Source organism: Canis aureus, chromosome 21 (genome assembly GCF_053574225.1).
Source record: "Canis aureus isolate CA01 chromosome 21, VMU_Caureus_v.1.0, whole genome shotgun sequence".
Lineage (NCBI taxonomy): Eukaryota > Metazoa > Chordata > Mammalia > Carnivora > Canidae > Canis > Canis aureus.
In genome coordinates this window covers 3,795,427-3,819,261 of record NC_135631.1, presented here as the reverse complement: position 1 = coordinate 3,819,261, position 23,835 = coordinate 3,795,427, and the positions used below count along the sequence as shown (strand labels likewise).

Genomic DNA, 23,835 nt, shown 5'->3' with positions numbered 1-23,835 from the left:
GGAGAGGCCTGTGGGATTACAGAAGCCCAGGGAGGAGACTTATTAGAAGAGGAGAGAGGTCAGGTCAGGCAATAACTGAAGCTGACTACTGGATGGAATCACTAGAAAGTAATACCTGGCCTGGGGGAGCCAACTCTGTGACAGGTTACAAGCTAAATTGGTCAGGCCAATTCAGGAGGAAGTGAAGGTGGCTGAAGCCAACAGGACGGGAATTTAGAGTCGCACAGACCATATGCCAATCCTAGAACAGGTCCTGTTAAATCTCTGAACCTCAGCTGTCCCAGGTAAATAAGCAGAGCACCTCCTCGCCCATTAACCTTGATGCTTGATTGCCAAATGAGAAAGAGGAAAACGCAAGATGCAATTTGGCGTATTGTCTTCATTCTGTCAATGCGCAGACTGGCTTGGCTGCGACTGCGTCATCAACTGAAATACTGGGCAGCCCAAGGCCAGTGGGAGCTGCGCTTACCGCGGGGGACTGGACAACACGAGGAGGGCAGAGCTGTAGGCCCAGGGAAGCTGAAGTCAATCCCTTTGCACAGAACACCATCCCAAGATTAGCCGGAATTAAAGGTCTGCCTTCCTAGTCCTACACACACCAGCCCGCCCTCCCTCTCGTGGCGCAGCAAACACTGCGGCTGGGCAGGCACACAGCACCCGCCCACGGACTGCGCCCCCCCCCCCTTTCCCTCTCTCTCCGCCAGCTGTCCGCCCACTGGGCTTGGACCTAGACCTAGGCAACGCCGCCTCTCGTCCCTAGCAACCACTCACCTGCTTCTCCCTTTCCGTTGGCCGGCAAATTTCCCTTTTTTATTGGTCCGCGTAACTCTATTCGGCCAATTAGTAGCAGCCACGGGGACCCAACACACTCCCACACAATTTGGGGGTGATCGTGGAGGAGCAAATTTTTCTTTTCCGAATTTATTTGTTAATTCGTTGTGAAATATCCTGGAATGAGACTCTAAAACATCTAATTTCTGTTAAGCCTGTGGCGTCTGGCCCTTGCACGCGCCCCCCTCCAAGTGGGACGGGCCGCACAGGTCCCGCCTTCCTCCCCGCGGGGGAGCCGGAGTCCTTCGCTGGGTTGAGTCGCCTCGGAGACCGAGACGATACCATCCGGGGCGAATGCGCGGGGGGACCCCAACTACCTCCCTCGCTGCCCTATTCCACTCTGACCGCCTCTCGCATCTCCTGCTCCGGCAGTGGGCACGACGCCTGGATACGGTGGTGGGACTACGCTCCCGGCGCCACGGAGGGTGCGTGGTGCGGCCGAAGGAAGGATGCACTTGGTACGGTCCACACGGCGCCCCGCCGGAAGTGAGGTGTCTCACCCCCGAAGTTCCGGCTCGCAGGGGGTGGGGAGTGTCGTTAACCGAAGTCGCCTCCGCAGTCTCGGGGATCGAGCTGGCTCGCTGCGGTGGGCTCCTGGTGAGTCGAACGGGGTCGGGGTCGGGGTCGGGCCCGGGTAGTGGTTGGAGTCGGGACCTGGGTCCTCCCCTTGAGGGCTCCGGGGTCGGCGCGCCCCCTCAGCCCGGCTCGCGGCTTGTCAGTTGTCCGTCGACCGCGGGTGCCCGCGCGGCTGCTCTCCAGAGGCCGGGCCCCGCCTGCGACAGTCGCAGCTCCTGGCCATCACAGGTGCGGGGGCGACCCGGGTCCCTCTCCCTGCCGCCGTGCATCGCGGCGATCGTCCGTTTCTCCGCTGCCCCCGAGTGGACCCTGCCCCGGGGGTTGGGGGACGCCAGGGATCCAGACTGACGTACCCCGCCCGCTCCCGCGGGGCGCGTGTCGCAGCTGCCCACCCTGGCCGAGCTGTCACCGTCGCTGTCGCCTGCCCGGCTGCGCCCCCCAGCGCCCCCCAGCGCCCAGCTTCTCCTAGTCCAGGCGGCACGTTCCTGCTTCCGGAGGTTTCTGCGTGTGCATCCTCCGCATCACCTTTTAAGAGGCTGTGGTAGCGGTTCCCCTTCCTCCAGCACGGTTGCCTCTCCTCGTAGCTCCCTAGAGGCGGCGGCATGGAAAGCCCTAGATTTGAAACAAGACTGATCCGGGCTCCAGGCTTTGCGTCATTGCGATCGCTTAACCCCTTTGAGTCTCCATTTTCTTATTTGTAAAATGGGGGAGCGTACGCTATTCTTGACGTCTTGCTATTCTTGATTATGAGGGTGAGGTGAGGCGAGTCTTTTTTTTTTCCCCCTCCTGTGTAATGACACTGCGTTTCGGGCGCTGTGCTCCGTCTGCACGGTGCACGCATCACCCGGGTTATTCCTTCGCTCTCCCCAAGCAGGTCTCCAGGCCGGGGCGATGTTCCGCACCGCAGTGATGATGGCGGCCAGCCTGGCTCTGACCGGGGCCGTAGTGGCTCATGCCTACTACCTCAAGCACCAGTTCTACCCCACTGTGGTGTACTTGACCAAGTCCAGCCCCAGCATGGCAGTGAGTACAGACAGGGCTCAGGGTGGGAGGAACGCCCTGGGAGGGGAGGAGGCGTTTGCTTGAGGCTGGGGCGGAGCTAGAGGTCAGGTAAGTAGACTAGAAGTGAAGAAGCTGCTAGCTGTCGTATTTTGAACTAATTTTGTGATGGGGACATAGGGAGGTTCCCGGGTGATGAACCCCAGACATAGCAGAGCAGAAAGTGACCTCAAACCATAGTCTCTTCTCACTCCTAGGTCCTCTACATCCAGGCCTTTGTACTTGTCTTTCTCTTGGGCAAAGTGATGGGCAAAGTGTTCTTTGGACAGCTGAGGGCAGCAGAGATGGAGGTAAGATGTTCATGACTCCAAAAGTGAGGGGCAGGGGGCTGGGCAAGCAGAATGTCTTGTGTTCCTCATCATTCCTTATTCACCCCCCAGCACCTTCTGGAACGTTCCTGGTATGCTGTCACTGAGACTTGTCTGGCCTTCACTGTCTTTCGGGACGACTTCAGCCCCCGCTTTGTTGCACTCTTCACTCTTCTTCTCTTCCTCAAGTGTTTCCACTGGCTGGCTGAGGACCGTGTGGACTTTGTGAGTTGGGTCAGAGGGTTCTCTGAAGCAGATGGGAGCCAAGGAGTGGCTTGGTGGGTAGGCTTGTGCAGTGAAGGCTGGGTTGGGGATGTGGGGTGAGCCCCAGCCTTCCTGATGGGCCCCCTTTCTGCTCTGCCTCAGATGGAACGCAGCCCCAATATCTCCTGGCTCTTTCACTGCCGCATTGTCTGTGAGTGAGATCCATGGGAGGGGATGGAGGGAGCTGGAGGGAGAAGAGACACCATGGAGGACTGGAACATGGAACATGGAAAGTCACTAACCGTGGACCTGTACACTAGAGCACAGGCATCCCCCCTCAACCCACAGCTGTACAGGAAAGATAAATTGGGAAGTTAATTTGCATCATCTCTGCCCGGTTCCACTCCAGGGCTTCTCAACTGCCCAGCCCCTTAGCTCTTGGCCTCCTCACCTGGAGCTTGGGCCGCTCTGATACCCTCCTAGGCAAAATTGGGAGTTCCCAGGGGGCTGGGTTCAATGGAGTGTGCCACCTGACTAGATGGCTAGGGCCATGATGGGCTGGAGGGTAGTAGGGAGGGCTCTTAAACCAGGAAGTGGCTGTCAGACCCTAGGCTGACCCAACCAACCCATTTGGGGGTCCCCACAGCCCTCATGTTCCTCCTGGGCATCCTGGACTTCCTCTTCGTCAGCCATGCCTATCACAGCATCCTGACCCGTGGGGCCTCTGTGCAGCTGGTGTTTGGCTTTGAGGTAAAACTGGCTTGGGAGGTTGGGAGGGCAAGCCTGAGGTGGCAGTGAACGTGCCTTGAATAACACGATAAACCCTTCCTGAGCACCTGTTCTGGGGTCAGGCCTGTGCAGGCCACCAGGGAGCAGCCATCAGCCAGTCTCGGCTCCTGCCTTCTACATGCTCACACCTGGGAGAGTGGGGGGAGCACAGAAAGAGGCATGTGTGGAGGAGGAGCCCTGACCTGGCACTCAGGGAAAACGTCCTCAAAGTTGACGCCAGGGGAGCTGGCTATTGATGGATTAAGGAATTGGCTGACAGGGATCCCTGGGTGGCGCAGTGGGTTAGCGCCTGCCTTTGGCCCAGGGCGCGATCCTGGAGACCCGGGATCGAATCCCACATCAGGCTCTCGGTGCATGGAGCCTGCTTCTCCCTCTGCCCCTCTCTCTCTGTGTGACTATCATAAATAAATAAAAATTAAAAAAAAAAAAAAGGAATTGGCTGACAGCTAAGGAGGTGTGTTTGGTGATAACAGCTCACATTTGTTGAGTGCTAGCTGTATGCTAGACCCTGTACTGAGCGCTTGACTTGTATCTTTTCATTGGCAAAACAGTGTCATTACAAAGGGATAGTTAATTCTGTCACTTAACAGGCCGACAGGGTTGGAGGGGTCTGGTGAGTTGCCAGAAGTTGCAGGAGCTCGTGAGTGGAGGAGCTAGGAGGATGCCATTGTGTCCGAGCCCATGCTGGTATCACTGCACTGGCAGAGGGTGACTGCAGGAGGGGGTACTGTGTCTTACGGCCCCCCACCCCCTCGTCCTCCTCTAGTATGCGATCCTGATGACTATGGTGCTCACCATCTTCATCAAGTATGTCCTGCACTCCGTGGACCTCCAGAGTGAGAACCCCTGGGATAACAAGGCTGTGTACATGCTCTACACAGAGCTGTTTACAGGTGAGAAGAGCCCAGGCCTCCCCTGACCTGGATCGACATCCCCAGCCTTGCCTCCCAGGCCCTGTGACTGCACCTCCCCTTGCCCCCAGGCTTCATCAAGGTTTTGCTGTACATGGCTTTCATGACCATCATGATCAAGGTGCACACGTTCCCTCTCTTTGCTATCCGGCCTATGTACCTGGCCATGAGGTAAGCCCAGCTCAGCCCAGCCCAGCCTGCCTGACCCATACCTAATCCTACCCCATCACTCAACTTTCACTGAAACTGTCCTTTCAGACAGTTCAAGAAGGCTGTGACAGATGCCATCATGTCTCGCCGAGCTATCCGCAACATGAACACACTGTAAGTGGGCCGCTTTAGTGGTTCTCCCAAGCTCTGCCCCAGGTTCTCCCATCTCTGCCTCTGGTCTTGACATATCCTTGGACCATCCTAATTAGGTATCCAGATGCCACCCCAGAGGAACTCCAGGCAATGGACAATGTCTGCATCATCTGCCGAGAAGAGATGGTGACTGGTGCCAAGAGACTGCCCTGCAACCACATTTTCCACACCAGGTAGGAGGGGGCCCGGGGAGCCTGACACCAAGGAATACGGTGTGGAAGGCAGGCCCCCAGGGACCGCTGACCATTGCCTGGTCTTGACTCCCAGCTGCCTGCGTTCCTGGTTCCAACGGCAGCAGACCTGCCCTACCTGCCGTATGGACGTCCTTCGGGCATCACTGCCAACCCAGTCACCACCGCCTCCTGAACCTGCGGATCAGGGGCCACCAGCGGCTGCTCACCCCCCACCACTCCTGCCCCAGCCCCCCAACTGTGAGTGGCCCCCTCATTTGGCCATTCAACACACTCCGTTGAGTACTTGCCCTGAGCTGGGTATGGGAAATGCTGATGTGAATCAGACTCCCTGTTCTTCAGCCCAGTCTAGGTGGGGGAGAGGGTCATAGAGAGGAACATCAGTGGCTTGTAATCACGTGCTGAGCTCAGAGAGGCCTGTGAGAGCAGGGATAGAGTTCCTAAAGTTCCTAACAGTCAGCCCCTTGCATATATTTGCATTGATCTCACTTTGGACCTCTTCTCACTGCCCCGTTCTCTCGCAGTCCCACAGGGCCTCCTGCCTCCCTTTCCTCCAGGCATGTTCCCGCTGTGGCCCCCCATGGGCCCCTTCCCACCTGTCCCACCTCCCCCCAGCTCAGGAGAGCCTGTGGCCCCACCATCTACCAGTGCAGGTGAGTCCTTTGGGTACTGAGACAGCCAAGGGGTGGCAGGAATGGAAGCAGAGGTCTCTTAACTTCCTATTCTTACTCTCCAGCAGCCCTTTCTCGGCCCAATGGAGCAGCCACAACCACAGCTGCTTCTGCTGCCTCTGCCTCGGCCCCTGGCTCTGCCCCCACCCCTGAGGCTGGCCCCACCCCAGGCTTCCCCTTCCCTCCACCCTGGATGGGCATGCCGCTGCCTCCACCCTTTGGTGAGCTGAGCCACTCTCAGGGTTAATCTGGAGGGTAGGGGGTGTTAGGCCCAGGCTGAGCCTCTGCCTCTCTCCAGCCTTCCCCCCAATGCCCGTGCCCCCTGCGGGCTTTGCTGGGCTGACCCCGGAGGAGCTGCGGGCTCTGGAAGGCCATGAGCGGCAGCACCTGGAGGCTCGGCTGCAGAGCCTGCGCAACATCCACACACTGCTGGATGCCGCCATGCTGCAGATCAACCAGTACCTCACTGTGCTCGCCTCCTTGGGGTATGTCTGTTCCAGGTACGGGGGGCGGGGGGGGGGTGGGCGACGGCAGCGTAGAGCTGCCAACAGAAGGCCCCTGGCCAGGGTTCTCGGTCTTTTTCTTTTCTGCCACTCCGTGACGCCTATGGATTCAGGCCAACCTATCTGTAGACAGACTAGGATCCCCAGGTTCTTGAGGCCTCTGTCACAGGACTGATGTTCATTAGAGAGCTAATTTTGAGTTTTGCTCCTTTATATTTTTCTAAAGTCAAATTACTCCTAATTCTCAGTGCTTTAGTTCATCATGCGTACGCTTCTCACATATGGTGACCCTGTGCTTGGGAACAAATGCCCCTGATCTGAGACAGTATGTAAAAAAGTTGCCCAGAGCCAGCCTGGCCAAAGTTCAAGTCGTGGTCCCACCACTCACTTGTTTGGTGACCACTATCACCTTATTTGAATAGATGGGTTCTAAGTCCTGTGCACAGGTCACATGCACAGAGTGCCTGGCACACAGCAGTGACGGCACAGCCTGGGAGGGGAGCTTGAGTCTGAGATTTGAGTGTGTTCAGAGCCCGGCACCCCATTAGAAATGGCAGTTTAATAGTGAACGAGGCCTGCAAGTGGTCTACAGTCCATCTGTAGTATGGAATCACGAGAACTCACACATATTCTTGTGTCTGCTGCTAAGTCAGGCTGCAGAGGTACATCAGTGCTGACTCTACCCTACAATGCTCACAAGGGACCAAAAAGTATGCCCAGTTGTGCCTGGATATCAAGGCCTCACCTGCTTCTACCTCTTCTCTTCCTAGTCCACCCCGGCTGGCCACCTCAGTCAGCCCCACTGAGGAGCCTGCCCCTGTGGTTGTCACTGCTGCCTCCCCCACCAGCATCCCCAGCTCGGAGGCCACCACACCATCCCCAGGAGCTTCCTCACCAACCCCTGAGCCTGAAAAGCCTCCAGGTAGCCTGAGTCAGCCTCGGAAGCGGGGGGTAGGGAGTGGGGAAGGAACTTCTGTAGGTTCCACTTCTGAACTCTGTCACCAGCTCCTGAGTCAATGGGCACAGAGGAGCTGCTTGAGGATGGGGAGCCTGATGCAGCAGAGCTCCGCCGCCGCCGCCTGCAAAAGTTGGAGTCCCCTGTTGCCCACTGACACTACCCTGGTCCCACCCCTGCCTCCACTCTCCTGAGCAGCCCTTGCTGTAACATGTCCTGCCACCAAGTGCCCACTCCCTCTATCTGCACCAGGGAGTAAGAACCCCAAGCTCTGAGACAAAGGAGGCAGCATCCCCTAGGCCAAATGGAAAGAAGCCTGAGGCCCCAGTTGACTCCAGCCCTTCCAGTCCCAGGCAGCCATGGGGACCTCGGGTTAGTCCCAGCCTTTCTCTCCCACCCTTCAGCCTGTCCTGCTGGGGCCGTGAAGGCAGAGAGGCATAGTCTCTGAGAAGCCCCCTACACCCTCACTCCTCTCTGGGAGAAGGGGTTGCTCCTCCAAGCCTCACTTTTGTGTGTGCGTGTGTGTGTGTGTGAAGTCGCTTCAGTGCTAAAACAGTATTAGCTCCCCAATCCCATGTGTGAACTTCAGGAGCTGGAGGCAGACCAGGAACTTGCTCCCTGGGCCACCCACCAAGACTGGTACTGACGTCCCTTTTGACTCTAAACTCCCTATGAGCCCTTTGTGATGGTGGCTGTGTCACTTCTGCCCTGTGGTGTTTCCGTGTCTTACAACTGCACAGCTCAGGGAAAGGAGTGCTGGGGGTGGAGGAGCAGGTGGGCAGCCTTGAGGCACCCTGCCCTTCCCCCCAGGTCCCTCTCTCCCTGCAGTTTATAAAGTGAGACTGTTCCTAGTCTCACCCAGCAACCACTGCCCGGCCTCACTCCAGGCTGAGGGCTCATGTCTGCTCCTGAACCACTGCAAGCCTGAGAATCTGTGGAAGGTCACTTCTCAACTACAGAAATTTGAGTTTTGAAGAATTGGAATTACTTCCTTGCTGTTGTTTTTTGGCTTAAATTTTTGTCTTTGAACTTGAAATCTTGACCCTAAGAAAGAGGAGCAGGAGTGTCAGGCTCCTCCTGGTCTTTCCAGTTTAGAAAAGGCACTGGGCCAGGTAGGGACCACAGGAGCCGAGGTCTGCCTGCCCCTGTCTTTTTTTACCCTCGGTTCTGTGTTACAAGAGTTGCTGGAGACAGTTTCAGATGATTATTTAATTTGTAAATATTGTACAAATTTTAATAGCTTAAATTGTATATACAGCCTAATAAAGACTCGCATTAACAACTGGTGGAGCTGGTGTCATGGGATCAGTGTGCCAGGCTGCTTTTTCTTGCTCAGGCTGCAGACTTGAGAATCCCCAGGAACGTGGATTTAGACAAGCCATTAAACAATTGTGAAGATGTCCCCATTTTCCATATGAAGAAACTGAGCCCCAAGTCATAGAACAAGTAGGGGAGCCATGCTTTGAACCTTGTTCCTAACTAGTTTGAGGGTGGGCACTCAGGCCTCTGACCTTTGTAACTCCCAAGGGTGGGGCAAGTGTGAAGGATCATTGGCTGGGGTGGAATGGGATGGCAGGGGCAAACGGCCAGCATCTTTCTTCCTGCAAAGCCCCTGTCCAGCCTTGATAAAGAGGCCAGCAAGCTGGAAAGGCAGGCTGGGAGCTCCCAGGCACCCCCTTGTGGACACAACAGCTAAAGCTAATCACAGCTTCCCGGGGCTAGAAATACTGTCAGGCCCAAATCCTGCCTAGAATGGCAGAGGTGACTGGGCCTTCTACTCCACGGGTAAAAAGAATGAGCCCAGGGGCTGCCATGGGCGTTCTATGTCTGTACCAGCATTGCACTTGGAACTGAAGATCTCTGGGACCCAGGCCTGAGTCCTCTGTGTTCTCCATAGCCTCTACCAAACCAGGTCTGACCTGGAGCCTCAGGAATGTCTGCAGCAGTGAGGGTCTGAGGGACTAAGAAGGAATGTGCTCAGTGGGTTTACCCTGTGCTACCCTCCCCTAAACAGGGTTGGGCTATTACTTCCACTAGAGGGGCAGTTGTCAACCTCCAGAATTTGAACAGCAGAACCCAATGAGCTCTGATGAAGGCAGGGTCACCAATGTCACACAGCCCTCTCCCACTGCTGGCACCTGCGAAGAGAGTCCCATTACCCCTTAATATGAGCAAGGCCTGCTCTGAAGCTCTGAAGCCCTTTAGCCTAACTTCCTCTGCCCTGCCCAAGCTCTTAGGCCTGGCGTTTATACCTCCTGTCCTAATTGCTCCCACAGCCATCCCCCTCCTTCCAAGACCCCCCTAAACTCTAGTCTGTGGGGGATGCTATTATTCAGGCTGCTCAGCTGAGCCTCAGAAGCCCTTCTCCAGGAGCCATGCTTTGAGCTGCTGGTCAAAGTAGCCTTTGACCCGTAAGGTACCTGTCACCTCATTGATCTGGGTGACAGGTGTCTTCCCCAGCAGTAGACTCAGAAAATCTTCCACATCCTTCTGCAGGGCCTGGAGAGGGAGAGTGGAGGAAGGGGAGATGACAAATCAAACCTGGTCAGTTCATCCCCTCTAGTAGACCCCCATTCCTTCAGCCTTGAAAACGTCAAAATCAGACCTGACCCATGCCCTCACTTACCCAGATGTCTCCCTCCACCTTTCGGATCACAGTCATCTGGCGGTTGCCATGTGTGATGTCCTTGTAGACAGGGATGTTGTGCATTCGAGAGCGCCGCACAAAGTAGGGCAGGTTGGGTGGGGGGTCTGTTATATGGAAGAATGACAAGTCAAATCTTCCCAGGCCCACCTTAGCAAACACCCTTCCCCTCAGTCTACAGAGAATCAGCGCACCCAATGGTAAAGCCACCTCTAGATCTCATGAAGACCTGCTCTTTCGGGGGATCCCTGGGTGGCTCAGCAGTTTAGCACCTGCCTTTGGCCCAGGGTGTGATCCTGGAGACCCAGGATTGAGTCTCATGTCAGGCTCCCTGCATGGAGCCTGCTTCTCCCTCTGCCTGTGTCTCTGCCTCTCTCTCCCCATGTCTATCATGAATTAAAAAAAAAAAAAAAAAGACCTGCTCTTTCCCTAAATTTAGAGCCAGGACCAGCTGCTGGTTCACCCCGGTAACCTCACAGGCCCAGTGCCGGGTGTGACAGCAGAAGGTGCTCAAGAAAAAATGAAGTTAGGGCCATGCCTCCATGGATCTTTAGGTCCTTCATCTGGGACCAATCCTTGTACTTCTCCCCTGGGTCATGGAGGCTAATACCAATCTCCAACACAAAGAAATGGGGATTTACAGCACTGAACACCTACTACCACATACAGGGCTCTGTGCTAAGTGCTTTATGTACTGTGCAGATTATCTCCATTTTGCTGAAACTGAGGTTGGGAGAAGCTAAGTGACTAACTCATGATCACACTGACAATGAACAGCAGAGCCAAATTCGAACCCAGAATTGCCCAACTCCCAAGCTCTGTTCCCAATTACGCTATAAGGCCTACTGGGGTAGGGGTGGGGTCGAACCTCTTAGGTGTTCTCTCTATGCTTCATTTTTCCTGAATGGGAAGACCTCATCCTGGCAGTGTGAATGGACCGGTACTAGTGAAACAGGGCTGCATTCCCAGGCCCGCCCTTGAACATGAGACAGATGCTAAGCCCTTAGAGACCTCAACACAAATCCTGAACCCACTGTGGAATCCCAGAGCCTCAACTGGTGAGGTAGACCACTAGGGAGGGGGAGGTTTTCCTGTAAACTTCATGCCATCACCATTGCCCAGCTCACCTCTGGGTGGCTGCCAACCACTAGGAGTGGGATAATGTTCGTGCTTCGGGGGCTCCGGGATGCTGGTAGGGGGTAACAGGCGTTCCACAAACTGGTATTCATCCACAGACTCCACAAAGCTGGGGTAATCAGGAGGCCCCTGGGTCTGGCTCTGAGGCCAAAAACAAGAATAAGCAACCATTGCTCCCATCAGCCCATCCACCACACACCCACCCCACACAGAAGAGGGAGAACTTAAGTAAAAAAAAAGAAACACTACAGGTGCAAAGAATGGCATAAATAAAAGCCTGGAGGTAGGAAAGCATCAGACTTAAGTTTGCCAGGGTAGAGGTGAGACTGGAAAAATTCAAGCACTCGGAAGAGCCCTCCTCTCTTGGGATTTCTCTGGGTCTCAAAAGCCAAAGCCAATTTACTGTAAGTCTGACCAATATACCATTTTTCAGTATCTTAAAGTCTCCTCTAAACATCCTACACAGGGATCCCTGGGTGGTGCAGCGGTTTAGCGCCTGCCTTTGGCCCAGGGCGCGATCTGGAGACCCGGGATCGAGTCCCACGTCGGGCTCCCGGTGCATGGAGCCTGCTTCTCCCTCTGCCTGTGTCTCTGCCCCTCTCTCTCTCTCTCTCTCTCTGTGACTATCATAAATAAATAAATAATTTTTTTAAAAAAGTTAAAAAAAAATAAAATAAACATCCTACACAAATATTATAGTTCTGGATTGGACACTTCAGCAACCGTGATAACTTCAGCAAGTCACAATCATCCGATGTGACCCTCGCTTTTCTGGAACATTTTGGCCTCGTATAAACACCACTAAGCACTGGACTACAAGTATTTTTTTTTTTTTTTTTTTTTTATTTATGATAGTCACAGAGAGAGAGAGAGAGAGAGAGGCAGAGACACAGGCAGAGGGAGAAGCAGGCTCCATGCACTGGGAGCCTGATGTGGGATTCGATCCTGGGTCTCCAGGATCGCGCCCTGGGCCAAAGGCAGGCGCCAAACCGCTGCGCCACCCAGGGATCCCTGGACTACAAGTATTAAGGGTACAGTTTTGACTTGATTTTTACAATGAATACAAGTTAGGTATTTTATTACTCCCTTTTTCCATCTAAAATAAAATAAGACATTAATAATCTACCTAGGGTAACTCTCCGCAATCCGTCCTCCCATCCTCCAGCCTGAAGATCCTTCTTGGACATTTCTCCCAAAAGATACCCTGGAGTCCTGACAGGCCCCGGAGTAACGAGAAGAGGGAAGCGGGATGAAGTAGCCTGTACATCATGAACTCTAGGTTCCCATTAGTGTCGCCAATGATCTGGGGTCGACCCCTACCTAACCTGTGGAACAGTAGCCCTTTTAAAAAATTAGCAGGAGTTAACGCTGCCCCTCCCAGTTCTGACTAACCTACGTTGTCCACCAATCAGGTTCTACGCCCCACACACCGAAACGCGCTGCGGGCTTTGCCTCTATCTTGTATCAGAGCTCCAGAGTTACAGGAATAACAAGACTGAAAGCAGCCCTCGTCCTCCACCTCCCGGCTGAGCGTTCTCACCAGCCGCCGTAGCCTGCAGCCCGGCGGGACGCCGGTTCTCCACCCTCTCAGCGTAGCGCGGAACACGGCCGCGGCCATCTTGAACTACTCCCGTACACTGGCCGCCTGCGCGCGCAACCAGCTACGTCCCGCCCCTTCCTGGGCGCACCGCCTGGGACCGAAAGAACGCCTGCGCAGGCGTGAAGAGGCGGAGCTAAGCCCGCACAAAAACCTAAGGCCCTAGCGGTCGCTCCGCAGTGACGTGACACGCAGCAGACGGTGAGGACGTACGCGCCCTTGCCCCTTCCTCTTTCTCGACTCCATCTTCGCGGTAGCTGTTGCGGTGTCCGCGGTTCAGGTAATATTTCGGCCGTTGCTGGATCTGTAGGGCTTAATACCAGGTCGGCCGCGAGGTCAGAGAGCGCGGTGAAAATAGAGGGAGAGGATCTGCTTTGAGAGTCAGCTTCCCGTCCTCAGCCGACCTCACTGGCAGGCCCGGCCTTATCCACGTGAGATCCCGCGACCACCTACATCCCAGCGCGATCGGTCCCTGCCTGCCACCTTCCCCCAACCCCTTCTCTGCCAGAGCGTTCGTCTCTTACAAGCCTTTCCTTCTTCAGTCGCCGACATGCAGCTCTTTGTCCGCGCCCAGGAGCTACACACCCTCGAGGTGACCGGCCAGGAGACGGTCGCCCAAATCAAGGTAAGGCTGCGTGGTGCTTCCCGGGCATCGCCCTCTGGGGGGAAAGCCTTCCTGAGTTCTTCAGTCTCGCCCCCCGCGGGATCGCCGATGAGTCCTATTTTTCCCCGTAGGCTCATGTAGCCTCGCTGGAGGGCATCGCCCCGGAAGATCAAGTCCTGCTCCTGGCAGGCTCGCCTCTAGAGGATGAGGCTACCCTAGGTCAGTGTGGAGTGGAGGCTCTGACCACCCTGGAGGTAGCCGGCCGCATGCTTGGAGGTGAGTTGGGGAGCATAGTCCTTGGAAATGTTTGTAAGCCCATAATGAGTGTGGAGTGTGGAGTTCAGTATCCTCAACTCAGGGTGGTTCTTCCTGTTTACCTCCCTCATTGAGAGGTCCTTGGGAGACTGAGCCAGAGTGTAGTTTTATTTCAGTTACTTACCCTGTTTTCTCACAAAAATCAAGTCAGACTAGATTCCTGGAAGTGTTTTTCACTTCTTGTGTTTAAAGTCAGGGGCTTGAAGATCCTGAACTGAAACCTTGGAATGTACCATAGAAAACACTCTCGGCCAGAGGTTATATCTCTACAACTTTGTTCTCATTCCTTGTTGGTCTGGTTTCTTTAAAGACTTGAGTTGAGGAAGAAAGGATTCTGCCGGGCGGGTCCTTCTTGCACTCCTAACTGTCCTTTGACTGTTCCCACCCCAGGTAAAGTCCATGGTTCCCTGGCCCGTGCTGGGAAAGTAAGAGGGCAGACTCCCAAGGTAGGTGAAAGTATTAGCGGGGTGTTTAGACTTTGGGTTTTGTTGTTGTTGTTGTTGTTGTGTTTTGTTTATTTGTGAGGGGTTTTTATGCGTTTTGTTTTAAATCAAAGCTAAGCCAAGCAAGACCTTTGGTCTTTCCTCTGTCTGTCTTCTCCCTCTAGAATTAAGACTGAGGGAATGCATGAAAGGTCAGCCAAGGTTTGATCATCCCTCCCTTTTCCCAGGTGGCCAAACAGGAGAAAAAGAAGAAGAAGACAGGCCGAGCCAAGCGACGAATGCAGTACAACCGACGCTTTGTCAATGTTGTGCCCACCTTTGGCAAGAAGAAGGGCCCCAATGCCAACTCTTAAGTCCGTTGTAATCCTGGCTCTCCCCAATAAAGCCACTTGGTTCAGTCATCTCATTGTTTCATCTTCACACGCAGAGCCTCAGGAAGATACACAGATACACGGTTTCTAGGGCTGGTGTGTTCATTAGAACATTGAGGCCTGAATCTTAATTCTTGCCACTGTCAAGTTGGAAGATGCAGGGGCTCTTGGCTAGGATGGAGAAGAAATGATAAACTCCATAAGAAAAGGCTTACCATGAGAATTGGTAATCCAAAGATAGTAACTTAAAGATATATTTACTTGAGGGAGGGGCAGAGGAAGAAAATCTAAAAGCAGACCCCCATCTGAGCATGGGGTTGGACACAGTTCCATCTCAAGATCTGAGCTGAAACCCAGAGTAAGACGTTTAAACAACTGAGCTGCCCAGGCACCCTGTTCTTGTTCTTTAAACAGACAATAACAATTCTCAGGAGGATTATGAAGACATCAGTAGAGGAGTTTGAGTAAAAAGACCTATCAGGGAAGGCTAATCTGACCTTTCCTGAACTTGAGACCAGCTATGACTTTAATGGAGTCCAGGGCAGGGATCTAGTCTGTACCTATTTGGGAAAGTGTGGGCCAACCCTATTGGGTAGAGGCCAGTGCCAGCCCTAAAAGAGTTTGCCTAGGGCAGAACAAAAGAAATACACAGGTTGAATACTCTGGAGGGGCGGGGATCCCTGGGTGGTGGCGTCAGAGGAGAGACTTTCTGCCAGGAGGCAGTGGGATGGCCTGTAGTTAAGGGGAGTTAGGGGAATGTGTGGAACTTTTAGTAGCTATCCCTTGTAAGCAGCTCATTGGTCAGCTAGGGCTATGGTGATGTGGATTGCTAATGGGCCTATTTTGGCCCGGTGGTCACTATGGGCCCTTCTACCTTATCCGGGCTTCCATTGCTCAAGCCTGTTGCCTAAAAGTAGTCTCTAGAATGTTGCCTGCCTGATTATGTTAACACTAAGCTTGTTTGTACCTCCACCTGACTAGCTAGCTTCCTTAACCTAATCACAGCTTAGGATGGTGGGTTGGTTAGTTGAGTGTTCTGGGAGTGGAATTCTCTGGGACTCGTGAGGTTCCCCTAGTAACATGGATCTCCTCTCATTTTGCTAAATTTTTTATGCTGCTGATTCTTGAAATACAGTGTAACATAAGTAAAGACCTTAGATCCGGGCTTGGACTGCCTTGAATTTGAATCCTTCCTTCTGATTTTCTGACCTTAAACAACTTACTTGATTTCTGCCATCACAGCTTGAGAGTTGCTGTGAAGAATAAAAGATATGAAGGGCTTAGATTCAGAATCCTCCAGCTAGCAAATGTGCAAACATATAGCCTATTTTTATCTCTAGTAATCTTTTTAAAAAGAGACCTGGTGGGCAGCCCCAGTGGCCCAGCAGTTTAGCGCTGCCTTCAGCCTGGGGTTTGATCCTGGAGACCCGGGGTTAAGTCCCACATCCGGTTCCCTGCATGGAGCCTGCTTCTCCCTCTGCCTGTCTCTCTGCCTCTCTATGTCGTGAATTAAAAAAAAAAAAAAGATTGAAATATTAATGGTGGTACAATGAAAGGGACTGTGGAGTTGGACAGACATCCTAGGGAAGGCCTCTGAATCTGGGGTGTATGAGGCCTGAAACCTATCAGATAATGGAAGAGGTCCAGCCCAGGGGACTGTGTGCAGAGCTGTGTGGTTCATCAGACATGGAGAGGAGGAGTTCAGGTCTGAGTCCAAGTGCAATGAAGAGTTACCAAGTACAGGGAAGGGTTTAAGCCAGGGCCTGATGTGATCATGTGATCTGACTGGTGATCCAATTTGTGGCTGATTTTTCTGAACAGCTGGCAAGAAAGGGAGCCAGTTAAGGGACTAGTAGCTGAGACTGGTAATGGGGATGTAGAAAATGAAGGGACTTGAAGATCATCAAATCCATCCAGATCTTTTTTTTTTTTTTTAACTTTTATTTATTTATGATAGTCACACACAGAGAGAGAGAGGCAGAGACCTAGGCAGAGGGAGAAGCAGGCTCCAAGCACCGGGAGCCCAACGTGGGATTCGATCCTGGGTCTCCAGGATCGTGCCCTGGGCCAAAGGCAGGCGCTAAACCGCTAGGCCACCCAGGGATCTCCATCCAGATCTTGATAAATAGATGATCCATGTAGAAATAACGACAAGGTATTATGAAGGTCGAACTTACTGGGATGGGACTGTTGTGCCCAAGATTGTGAATCCGAGAAAACCACCAAGGAGCTGACACGGATGCAAGCACATAAGGGTTTATTAACAAGCTTGAGCTTGGGTCCAAGTATACCTGACACAGTGAAGCAGGGACTTGGACCCTGAGGTGGGTTACAGCTGGGTTTCTATGGGCTGGTCTAGGGGTAAGGGGGGGGGGTTTCAGTAAGGGTGGGGGTGTGAGAATCTCCAGTAAAGAGGTCTCACAAGCTCTTGCTTCCTTATTCTGATAAGGGCATGCTTTGTGGTTTTTTTCTGTAGCTGGGGTAGAGTTCAGTACCTGGTCACAGTGGCCTGAGATGGCTGCCCCAGGTGCAATGCCTGTACTTGTGCCAATGTTAAACTTGAATGGCCCTAATTTTCTCGGCCTCCACAGGACTAGATGTGAGGGACTAAAGAACTAGAGCTCACTTCCCCGGGTGCCATGGATCAAGGCCTCAAACGAAGTTCCATCAGGCGAGGGATCCCATCTCTGCTCCTCGTGTTTTGGCACATAGCATGGATTCGGTACTAAAAGTCGGATGAACCGGGGCAGCCGGGCTGGCTCAGCGGTTTAGCGCCGCCTTCAGCCCAGGGCGTGATCCTGGAGACCCGGGATCTAGTCCCACGTCGGGCTCCCTGCATGGAGCCTGCTTCTCCCCCGCCCCCCCCCCCCCGTATCTGTCTCTCATAAATAAATAAATAAACAAACAAATAAATAAATAACATCTTTAAAAAAAATAAAGGTCGGATGAACCATGGATTTGGAGGGGAAACCAAACAGGAGCTCAGTTACCTGTTCTTTCTTCTCAAGAGGGGAAACACCTCCAAAAACAGAGTCTCGGCCACGTAGTCCATGTTCACCCTATTTCTACATCTCGCTTTACTGGTCTCTCCCGTAGGAGAACGGCTGCCCCTCAGCTCAACACGCCTCCTTCCCCAGGGCCCTGCGCAATTAGTGGCCCGAGTAGGGCCTCACGAAGATCGACTCCCCAAGGGCGTTTTATAGCGCTCAAAAAGGAGCCACTGGGGGGGCGGGCGGGCACCAGCGGAGCTCCGGCTGCGCACCAGCCCCCTCGACCCACGCCGGCGCCGGCTCGAGCGCTACTAGATAGAGGGGTGGGGCTTGGCCACCGAGCAGGGGCGGAAGTTGCCGAGAGTCCTCGGGGGCTTTGACCACGCCCCGTCGGCCTTGCCCGGAGGCGGAAGTAGCCGGTTAGCGCCGGAAGTTGCCCCGCGCGGCCTGAGAGCGTTCGTAAGCGGCGCGGGGCGCCCGTTGCCATGGAGCCGGCCGGGCCGTGCGGTTTTTGTCCGGCCGGGGAGGCCCAGCCCGCGCGCTACACCTGCCCTCGCTGTAATGTGCCCTACTGCTCCCTGCGCTGCTACCGGGCGCATGGCACCTGCGCCGAAGACTTCTACCGGGACCAGGTGCTGGGAGAGCTTCGCGGCCGCAGCGCCTCGCCCAGCCGTCTGGCCAGCGCCCTACGCCGGCTGCGTCGGCAACGCGAGACCGAGGACGACCCCGAGGACGCAGGCCTCAGGCCTGGCCCGGCGCCAGGCGGGCCCTCCAGACTCTGGGAGCTACTGGCCCCGGCAGAGAAGGTGGCCTTCGAGCGGCTGCTGAATCGTGGCGAGGCCGGGCGGCTGCTGCCCCCATGGAGGCCGTGGTGGTGGGGCCGCGGGGCGGGGCCGCGGCTTCTGGAGGAGGTGGGTGATGCTGCGGACCGTGACCCTGCGGAGCTGGAGCCCACCCCCGCGAGGACGCCCCCGGAACCCGTGAAGGAGGCCGCCGCTGAGCCGTTTCTCGAAGACCCTCCCGAGGCCTGCGCGCCCGCCGTGCCCACCCGGATCCCCGTGCTGGCCAGTCTGAGCCGCGGCCGGGCCTCGCCACTCGTGCGCTTCCAGCTGCCCAACGTGCTGTTCGCCTATGCGCACACTCTCGTCTTGTATCACGGCGGCGACGAAGCACTGCTCTCTGACTTCTGTGCCACACTGCTCGGCGTTTCCGGAGCCCTGGGTGCGCAGCAGGTTTTCGCCTCTGCTGAGGAAGCCCTGCAGGCCGCAGCCCAGGTGCTGGAAGCGGGCGAGCATCCGCCTGGGCCCCTGGGCACACGGGGTGCCATGCGCGAAGCCGCCCGCATCCTGATGGGTGAAAGCCCCGCCAACCGGAAAGGCTACACGCTGGCAGCCCTGGGGCACCTGGCACAGACCCTGAGCCAGGCCCGGAAGCAAGCTGTGGCTACGGAAGAGCGAGATCGCCTCTATCGGGCGCGGAAGAAGTGCCAGTTCCTGCTGGCTTGGAGCAATGAAAATGAGGCGGCCCTCACATCCCTGGCTCTAGATTGTGCAAGGGCCCATCGAGCCCATGCTGTGGCGGCCGAGGAGGTGGTAGCCCTCACCGAGGAGTTGGAGCAGCTTTGGGGAGGACCCCTGCCACCTGCTCCAAGAATTCTCATTGAGGAGCTCCCTGGCTGAACTGGGATCTCTTTGTCATTAATAAAGCTGGTCTTCCCTGTCAGCAGTGCCTGTTTCTGAGGAACAGCTCTTGCCCACCCCACCCCCAGACTCTTGGGCCCATAGACCACTTCAGCTTTTCCTGGATCAGAGCTTACCTAGAAAGTTTTAAACACCCTGGCCCCAGAAAGGGAGGGAAGTGGTACCATGGTTTCTAGATGTTTATTATCCAAGGAGAAAGAACAGCCCCTCCACTCCATTTTTGGGCACTGGCTTCATTTCTCCTTGCTCCAGAACACCTCTCCCGGGCTGTTCATCCCTGCTTGTTGGAGCTTGGAGCAGGGTAGGAGTCCAGTCTCCTGGTGCTGAGTGCACATGCCCCAAGTCTGGGGTGAGTAGAGCTGCTTCAGTAGATGTAGGGCAGGATTCGGTAAGGCACACGCCGACAGTATTCATGCCAGGCCAGGCCATACTTCTGCAGGCACTGCTGCTCATCCCGGGCCTCACGGTGTACCAGTAGTGCCGTGAAGTAGAGGAGGTAGAAGTAGGGTAGCAGGTGAGACACTCCTGTGGGGAAGTAGAGGCTGTGATCCCTCAGCAGCCCCTCCAGTTCACAAAGACTTCCACATCTAATGGCTCATAGGACATTGGGGCTGTGGTGAAAGGTCCAGGTCTGCAGCAAGGTGCTGGCACAGCTACGCAGTCCATTCCCAGCCTCCTGACTGCTCCCTCTACTAGGGTGTATCCCTGTTCTCCATTCCACACCCAGACTGAGCATCCTGTGATCACCACCTCTGTCCCTGACGTGGTCCCTGTTCTGTGCCCACCCATGCCACTCACCACAAGGCAAGGACCAGGCCAGAGCCATGATGAGGTCTCCAAGGTAGTTGGGATGGCGGACCATACCCCACCACCCAGACACCAGCAGCTGTCGCCCGGTGGCTGTGGGGATGGTCTCAAGGTCTGAGGAAAGACAGGTAATGGGATGAGGGAACCTGTAGGAAGCCCTGCTGCACCACCTCATAGCACCCTAGAAACCCAGCTCACCAGCCACTCTGGGGTCAGAAGGATTCTTTCGGAAGGTGTTCTTCTGGGAATTAGCTCCTCGGAAGATGTAGTAACCAACAGCTAAGGGAAAGCGTGGACAAGTGGTCAGGGTTAAGGTTTTTAGCCTACTACCTGACTGACCATCCACCCACAGCCCAGATTCAGTTGGCCTGGAGACCCAGGACCCAGTCCTCCCCGCCCCCCACACACCTCCACCCCTTCTTAAGGAAATGCCTGAGGCTTAGTACCTACCGGGTACTGAATAAACAACATGAATGAATGAAAGGGGTAGGAGCCCCTTCATGACTGACCATTGATGAGGCAGATGACTGAGGCCACGGGCACCCCCAGTGGCTGTGGGTGGTGCAGCAGGAATTGGGCCTGCAGGCTGTAAGTGAAGGGTACCCAGGCTAGGTCCCCAAAGGCCAGCATGAAGCCAAACCCATCATGTGTGATGTCCATGGTGGTGAGAACAGCTTCCTGCAGGGATGAGACCCAGAAACACTAGCTTAGTCCCCATGAGGTCCTCAAACACCCTCCCTGCCTCTTCACCCCATCCAGCCTCACCTCATGCCAGAGAGCATCACCCACATAGAGTAGCTGGAAGCCATTGACCAGCCACATGGCCAGTGAGGGACTCCCCCGAAGTTCTGCTTCCTGCATCAGCATGGCCAGGTTGATGAGGACCTGGGGTTGTGGGAGAGGGAGGACAGGGCAGTCTGTCCCCAGCCTGTCTCCACAGAGGTGGCAGCACCTAGATGGGGCAGTGGCTTATCTGTCTTGGTTCTCAGTCACCAAGTCCTGGGCCCTTTATTGAATGGATCCAGCCCCTGTACAAAGACCAACAGATGCTTCCAGAGGTGCAACCTCCTGTTGGCTCTTGCCTTGTCCAGTAATGTTCCTTTGGGGAGAGCAACATAGAAAGCTACTGGACATTTTAGGCTTGAGGATGAAAACAGACCTGGTTTTAAATCTCAGCTCTGCCACTTCGGCAAGTAGCTTACCCTCTCCAAAGACACCTTTTCCCCCATCCCATGTGGGAAATGAAAATAATCATGGACCTGCATCACAGAGCTGAGGACTCATTGACATGATGCATGGGCAGCACGAAGCATGATGTGTCCAGCACATACTCATGATTAGCCAGAGGCACACACTCACCTCCATTCTGATATCAGTGGGTTTGGGGCTGTCATTAATACGACCACTTCTGATCCTCACAAGAACCTTCACAGGAAGGTCTGATCCCATTTCACACATGGGGAAATCACCTCAGAGGCCAGGATGCAGATCCATGGTGGATACTTGGCCTCCTCTCACCTCTAGTTTCTAGGATGACATGAGCACCTTGCCCAAGAGACCCTTGGGAAATCTTGACCACAGTCCAGCCTGGGTGGTGTTAACCCAAAACCACAGTTGGCATGACATCAAGGCCACTAGTGATGGACAGCTTGCTATGCCCAGTGATCTGTCTCAGGTTCTGCACTGCTAGAATGAGCGGGCAGCATAGCATGAGCTCTCCTGTCCTCAAAATAGATTTTGAGCTGATTTATTTAAAGTTGCACCTGTTCACCTAACTCCCTCCATACTTTTTCTTCCTAGCACTTAGCATCCCCTGCCATGCTATATATATTTTATTTTTGTCTATCTTTCCCAATAGAAAGTAGGTTGAGAACAGATTTTTTTTTTACTATGCTTTCCTGTAACTTTTTTCTCTTTTGTCTCCTTGTACCTAGAGCAGTGCCCAGGGCACAGAGTGGACTCAACAAATATTTGTTGGATGAATGAATGATTAATGGTTTACATCTGTGCAATAGTGCCCTGCCCAAGCACTACTTACTCATCCCACCCCCCTCCTTCTGGCCCATGTAGCCATGCCCAGCATACCCAGCCGATGAGGCCAGGCCGCAGTTCACAGAAATATTTGAAGTCAAAGGACCAGACGCGCGGGTTGAGCTCCCGTCCCAGGAAGAAGTCGTAAATGGGATTGCCTGGAGAATAATGGAGGCTGAAGATTCAAGCGAGCACCCCCATCTACTCCTGTCTGCACCCTCCTGGAACCCCTCTCACCTGAGTTCCCCCCAGGTGCCAGGGCCGAGGCAGGGGCCACCAGGGCCTTCAGATAGAGAAAGAGGCTGAAAATGAAGGTGGTGAAGGTGGCCGCAAATGCCAAGGGCAGGAGCATTTCGGGGAGCGCCCCCAGAGGCAGACCTGCCAACACTGCCAAGCCCACCAACAGGGCTGTCAGCATCAGGGCCTGGAAGCCTGAATTGCAGTACACAATGAGTCCTGGGGGCTGCGTCCCTACACCTCTGCCCTTCCACTCCACTGCACCCCCCTCCATAACACACACAGTCCAAAGCCCAGGGAGGTCAAGGATCTTGCCCTTGGCTTTCAGTGGGTCACCACTGTTCTGGTGCATAGAGTAGTAGTAAATGCTGTGGGTAGGGATGTAGAAACAAAAGATGTGGAGAGGGAAAGTGAGATCCCCCAAGGCTACCCTGGGCACATAGCGTAAAATAGGCATCTAACGGAGCTTGGGGTTGGGGGCTAATCTCCACTGGGCCCAGACCTCCACCCCCAGCCACGACTCCAGCGAAAGGATCCATCCCCCCAAGCACCGTTAATGGGATAGAGCAGACGACTCTTGTCCTTCAGTTCCTGTCCCTCAGCAACCTGCAGGCACAAAGGGGGTCCGATAAGGGGTGAAAGTGTCTTCGTCTGGCGGAGCCGCCTCCCTCGGCCTGCTCCCCCCCGCGAGCCCCGCGAGCCGAGTCTGCACCTTGCGCGCAGGCAATAGGTAGAGAGCCGCTTGCAGGCCGAGCCAGGTGAGCCACAGCAGTAGCATCCTCGGGCTCCACAGCACTTGGAGTCCCGGCAGGTAGGGGGGTGGGCCCAGGAGGCGCGCGGGGCCCGAGCGGACCACCAAGAGCAGGTGGAACATGGTGGCAGGGAGCAGCAGCATCAGCGCCGCCGCGCCTGGGGGCCGGGGACGATCGCATCGGGCGTCCGCTCCGCAACTGCCCTCCGAACCCCCCACCAGGCGCCCCGTGGTCTCCAGGGCCCCTTCGGCGTTCCCCCTGCCCTCCATGTCCCGGTCTCCGCCCTCAGTCCCTGCCCGGACTTCCATCCTGGCCCCCGCCTCCACGCTCCCCCAAAGACCTTCCTGCTGCTCTCGGTACAATCCTCCACTCAGCGCCTCCCGCCTCACCCCCGATCTCTCGGCCTCGGGAGACCATTCACAGGCTTCCATTCTCAGATCCTGCTCCTCAGTATCCCTCCCCACCCCCGCCGCCTGCGGTTCACCCGCCTTCGCTGAGCCTGACCCCAGATTCCACCCTCTCCCCATTACCCAGGGGTCCCCCGAATTCCAGCGGAGCCCGGGATCCCTGAGGAGAGGCCATGGTTTCCGCTCCACCGGGGGTGGGGGTACACAACAGTCGGTCAAAGAAACACAGTCCACCTCATCCCCCGGGACACGAGCTTGGTGATGCGGATCAGACCAGCACTGGAACCTGCTCGGTCTGAGCTCAGACTACTACCCACTCGATCCGGAGATCTCTAAGTGGACCCACCCCCGGCCCATCATGGGCCCAGCAATCCAGCCAATCGGCTCTGGGGGGTGGGCCTGACGCAGGCACCTCGGGAGCCTCCTCACAACCTCAACC

At 55.2% G+C, this 23,835-nt stretch overlaps 6 protein-coding genes across 18 annotated transcripts in view; 3 read left to right on the top strand and 3 right to left on the bottom strand.

The window, feature by feature from the left end:
* The window catches only part of SPDYC (speedy/RINGO cell cycle regulator family member C), a 43,268-nt gene extending 39,992 nt beyond the window's left edge, over positions 1-3,276 (bottom strand). For 3 of the 6 annotated variants that reach the window (XM_077862352.1, XM_077862353.1, XM_077862357.1), the window contains exon 1: positions 772-3,269. The gene's annotated coding sequence lies outside the window, so the exon portion shown is untranslated. Of the gene's footprint in view, positions 1-771 lie in introns of all 6 variants that reach the window. The other 3 variants (XM_077862351.1, XM_077862350.1, XM_077862358.1) reach the window with 2 other exon arrangements.
* On the top strand, positions 1,121-8,643 carry SYVN1 (synoviolin 1). 5 transcript variants are annotated; one of them, XM_077862335.1, is made up of 16 exons: positions 1,121-1,428; positions 2,279-2,430; positions 2,664-2,756; positions 2,847-2,999; positions 3,141-3,189; positions 3,625-3,728; positions 4,534-4,660; positions 4,750-4,849; positions 4,937-5,002; positions 5,098-5,214; positions 5,309-5,472; positions 5,757-5,885; positions 5,969-6,124; positions 6,202-6,403; positions 7,177-7,328; positions 7,412-8,643. In XM_077862335.1, exons 1-16 carry the CDS (start codon positions 1,281-1,283, stop codon positions 7,516-7,518), a joined length of 2,019 nt encoding a protein of 672 aa, XP_077718461.1. In that variant the 5' UTR covers positions 1,121-1,280; the 3' UTR covers positions 7,519-8,643. The 5 variants fall into 5 exon arrangements, with proteins under 5 accessions (XP_077718461.1, XP_077718463.1, XP_077718462.1 ...); XM_077862337.1 differs by having other exon boundaries at positions 1,204-1,428; positions 5,972-6,124; XM_077862336.1 differs by having other exon boundaries at positions 1,206-1,428; positions 2,282-2,430.
* Positions 8,556-12,842, bottom strand: MRPL49 (mitochondrial ribosomal protein L49). The gene is made up of 4 exons (XM_077862359.1): positions 12,683-12,842; positions 11,133-11,283; positions 9,988-10,112; positions 8,556-9,860 (listed from the first exon to the last, which is right to left on the bottom strand). Exons 1-4 carry the CDS (start codon positions 12,758-12,760, stop codon positions 9,714-9,716), a joined length of 501 nt encoding a protein of 166 aa, XP_077718485.1. The 5' UTR covers positions 12,761-12,842; the 3' UTR covers positions 8,556-9,713.
* Positions 12,843-12,860: 18 nt separating this feature from the next.
* Positions 12,861-14,502, top strand: FAU (FAU ubiquitin like and ribosomal protein S30 fusion). 2 transcript variants are annotated; one of them, XM_077862360.1, is made up of 5 exons: positions 12,861-13,019; positions 13,282-13,364; positions 13,475-13,619; positions 14,049-14,104; positions 14,329-14,502. In XM_077862360.1, the coding sequence occupies exons 2-5, from the start codon at positions 13,290-13,292 to the stop codon at positions 14,452-14,454; spliced, it is 402 nt and encodes a 133-aa protein (XP_077718486.1). In that variant the 5' UTR covers positions 12,861-13,019; positions 13,282-13,289; the 3' UTR covers positions 14,455-14,502. The 2 variants fall into 2 exon arrangements, with proteins under 2 accessions (XP_077718486.1, XP_077718487.1); XM_077862361.1 differs by lacking the exon at positions 12,861-13,019 and adding an exon at positions 13,036-13,170.
* Positions 14,503-17,881: 3,379 nt separating this feature from the next.
* Positions 17,882-19,184, top strand: ZNHIT2 (zinc finger HIT-type containing 2). Its single transcript, XM_077862343.1, has one exon. It carries the CDS (start codon positions 17,948-17,950, stop codon positions 19,139-19,141), a length of 1,194 nt encoding a protein of 397 aa, XP_077718469.1. The 5' UTR covers positions 17,882-17,947; the 3' UTR covers positions 19,142-19,184.
* Positions 19,185-19,323: 139 nt separating this feature from the next.
* Positions 19,324-23,733, bottom strand: TM7SF2 (transmembrane 7 superfamily member 2). 3 transcript variants are annotated; one of them, XM_077862341.1, is made up of 10 exons: positions 23,520-23,733; positions 22,950-23,146; positions 22,789-22,843; positions 22,238-22,387; positions 22,055-22,158; positions 20,735-20,854; positions 20,479-20,647; positions 20,168-20,248; positions 19,961-20,083; positions 19,324-19,687 (listed from the first exon to the last, which is right to left on the bottom strand). In XM_077862341.1, exons 1-10 carry the CDS (start codon positions 23,569-23,571, stop codon positions 19,527-19,529), a joined length of 1,212 nt encoding a protein of 403 aa, XP_077718467.1. In that variant the 5' UTR covers positions 23,572-23,733; the 3' UTR covers positions 19,324-19,526. The 3 variants fall into 3 exon arrangements, with proteins under 3 accessions (XP_077718467.1, XP_077718466.1, XP_077718468.1); XM_077862340.1 differs by having other exon boundaries at positions 22,238-22,432; positions 23,520-23,732; XM_077862342.1 differs by lacking the exon at positions 22,238-22,387.
* Between the last annotated feature and the right edge of the window lie 102 nt (positions 23,734-23,835).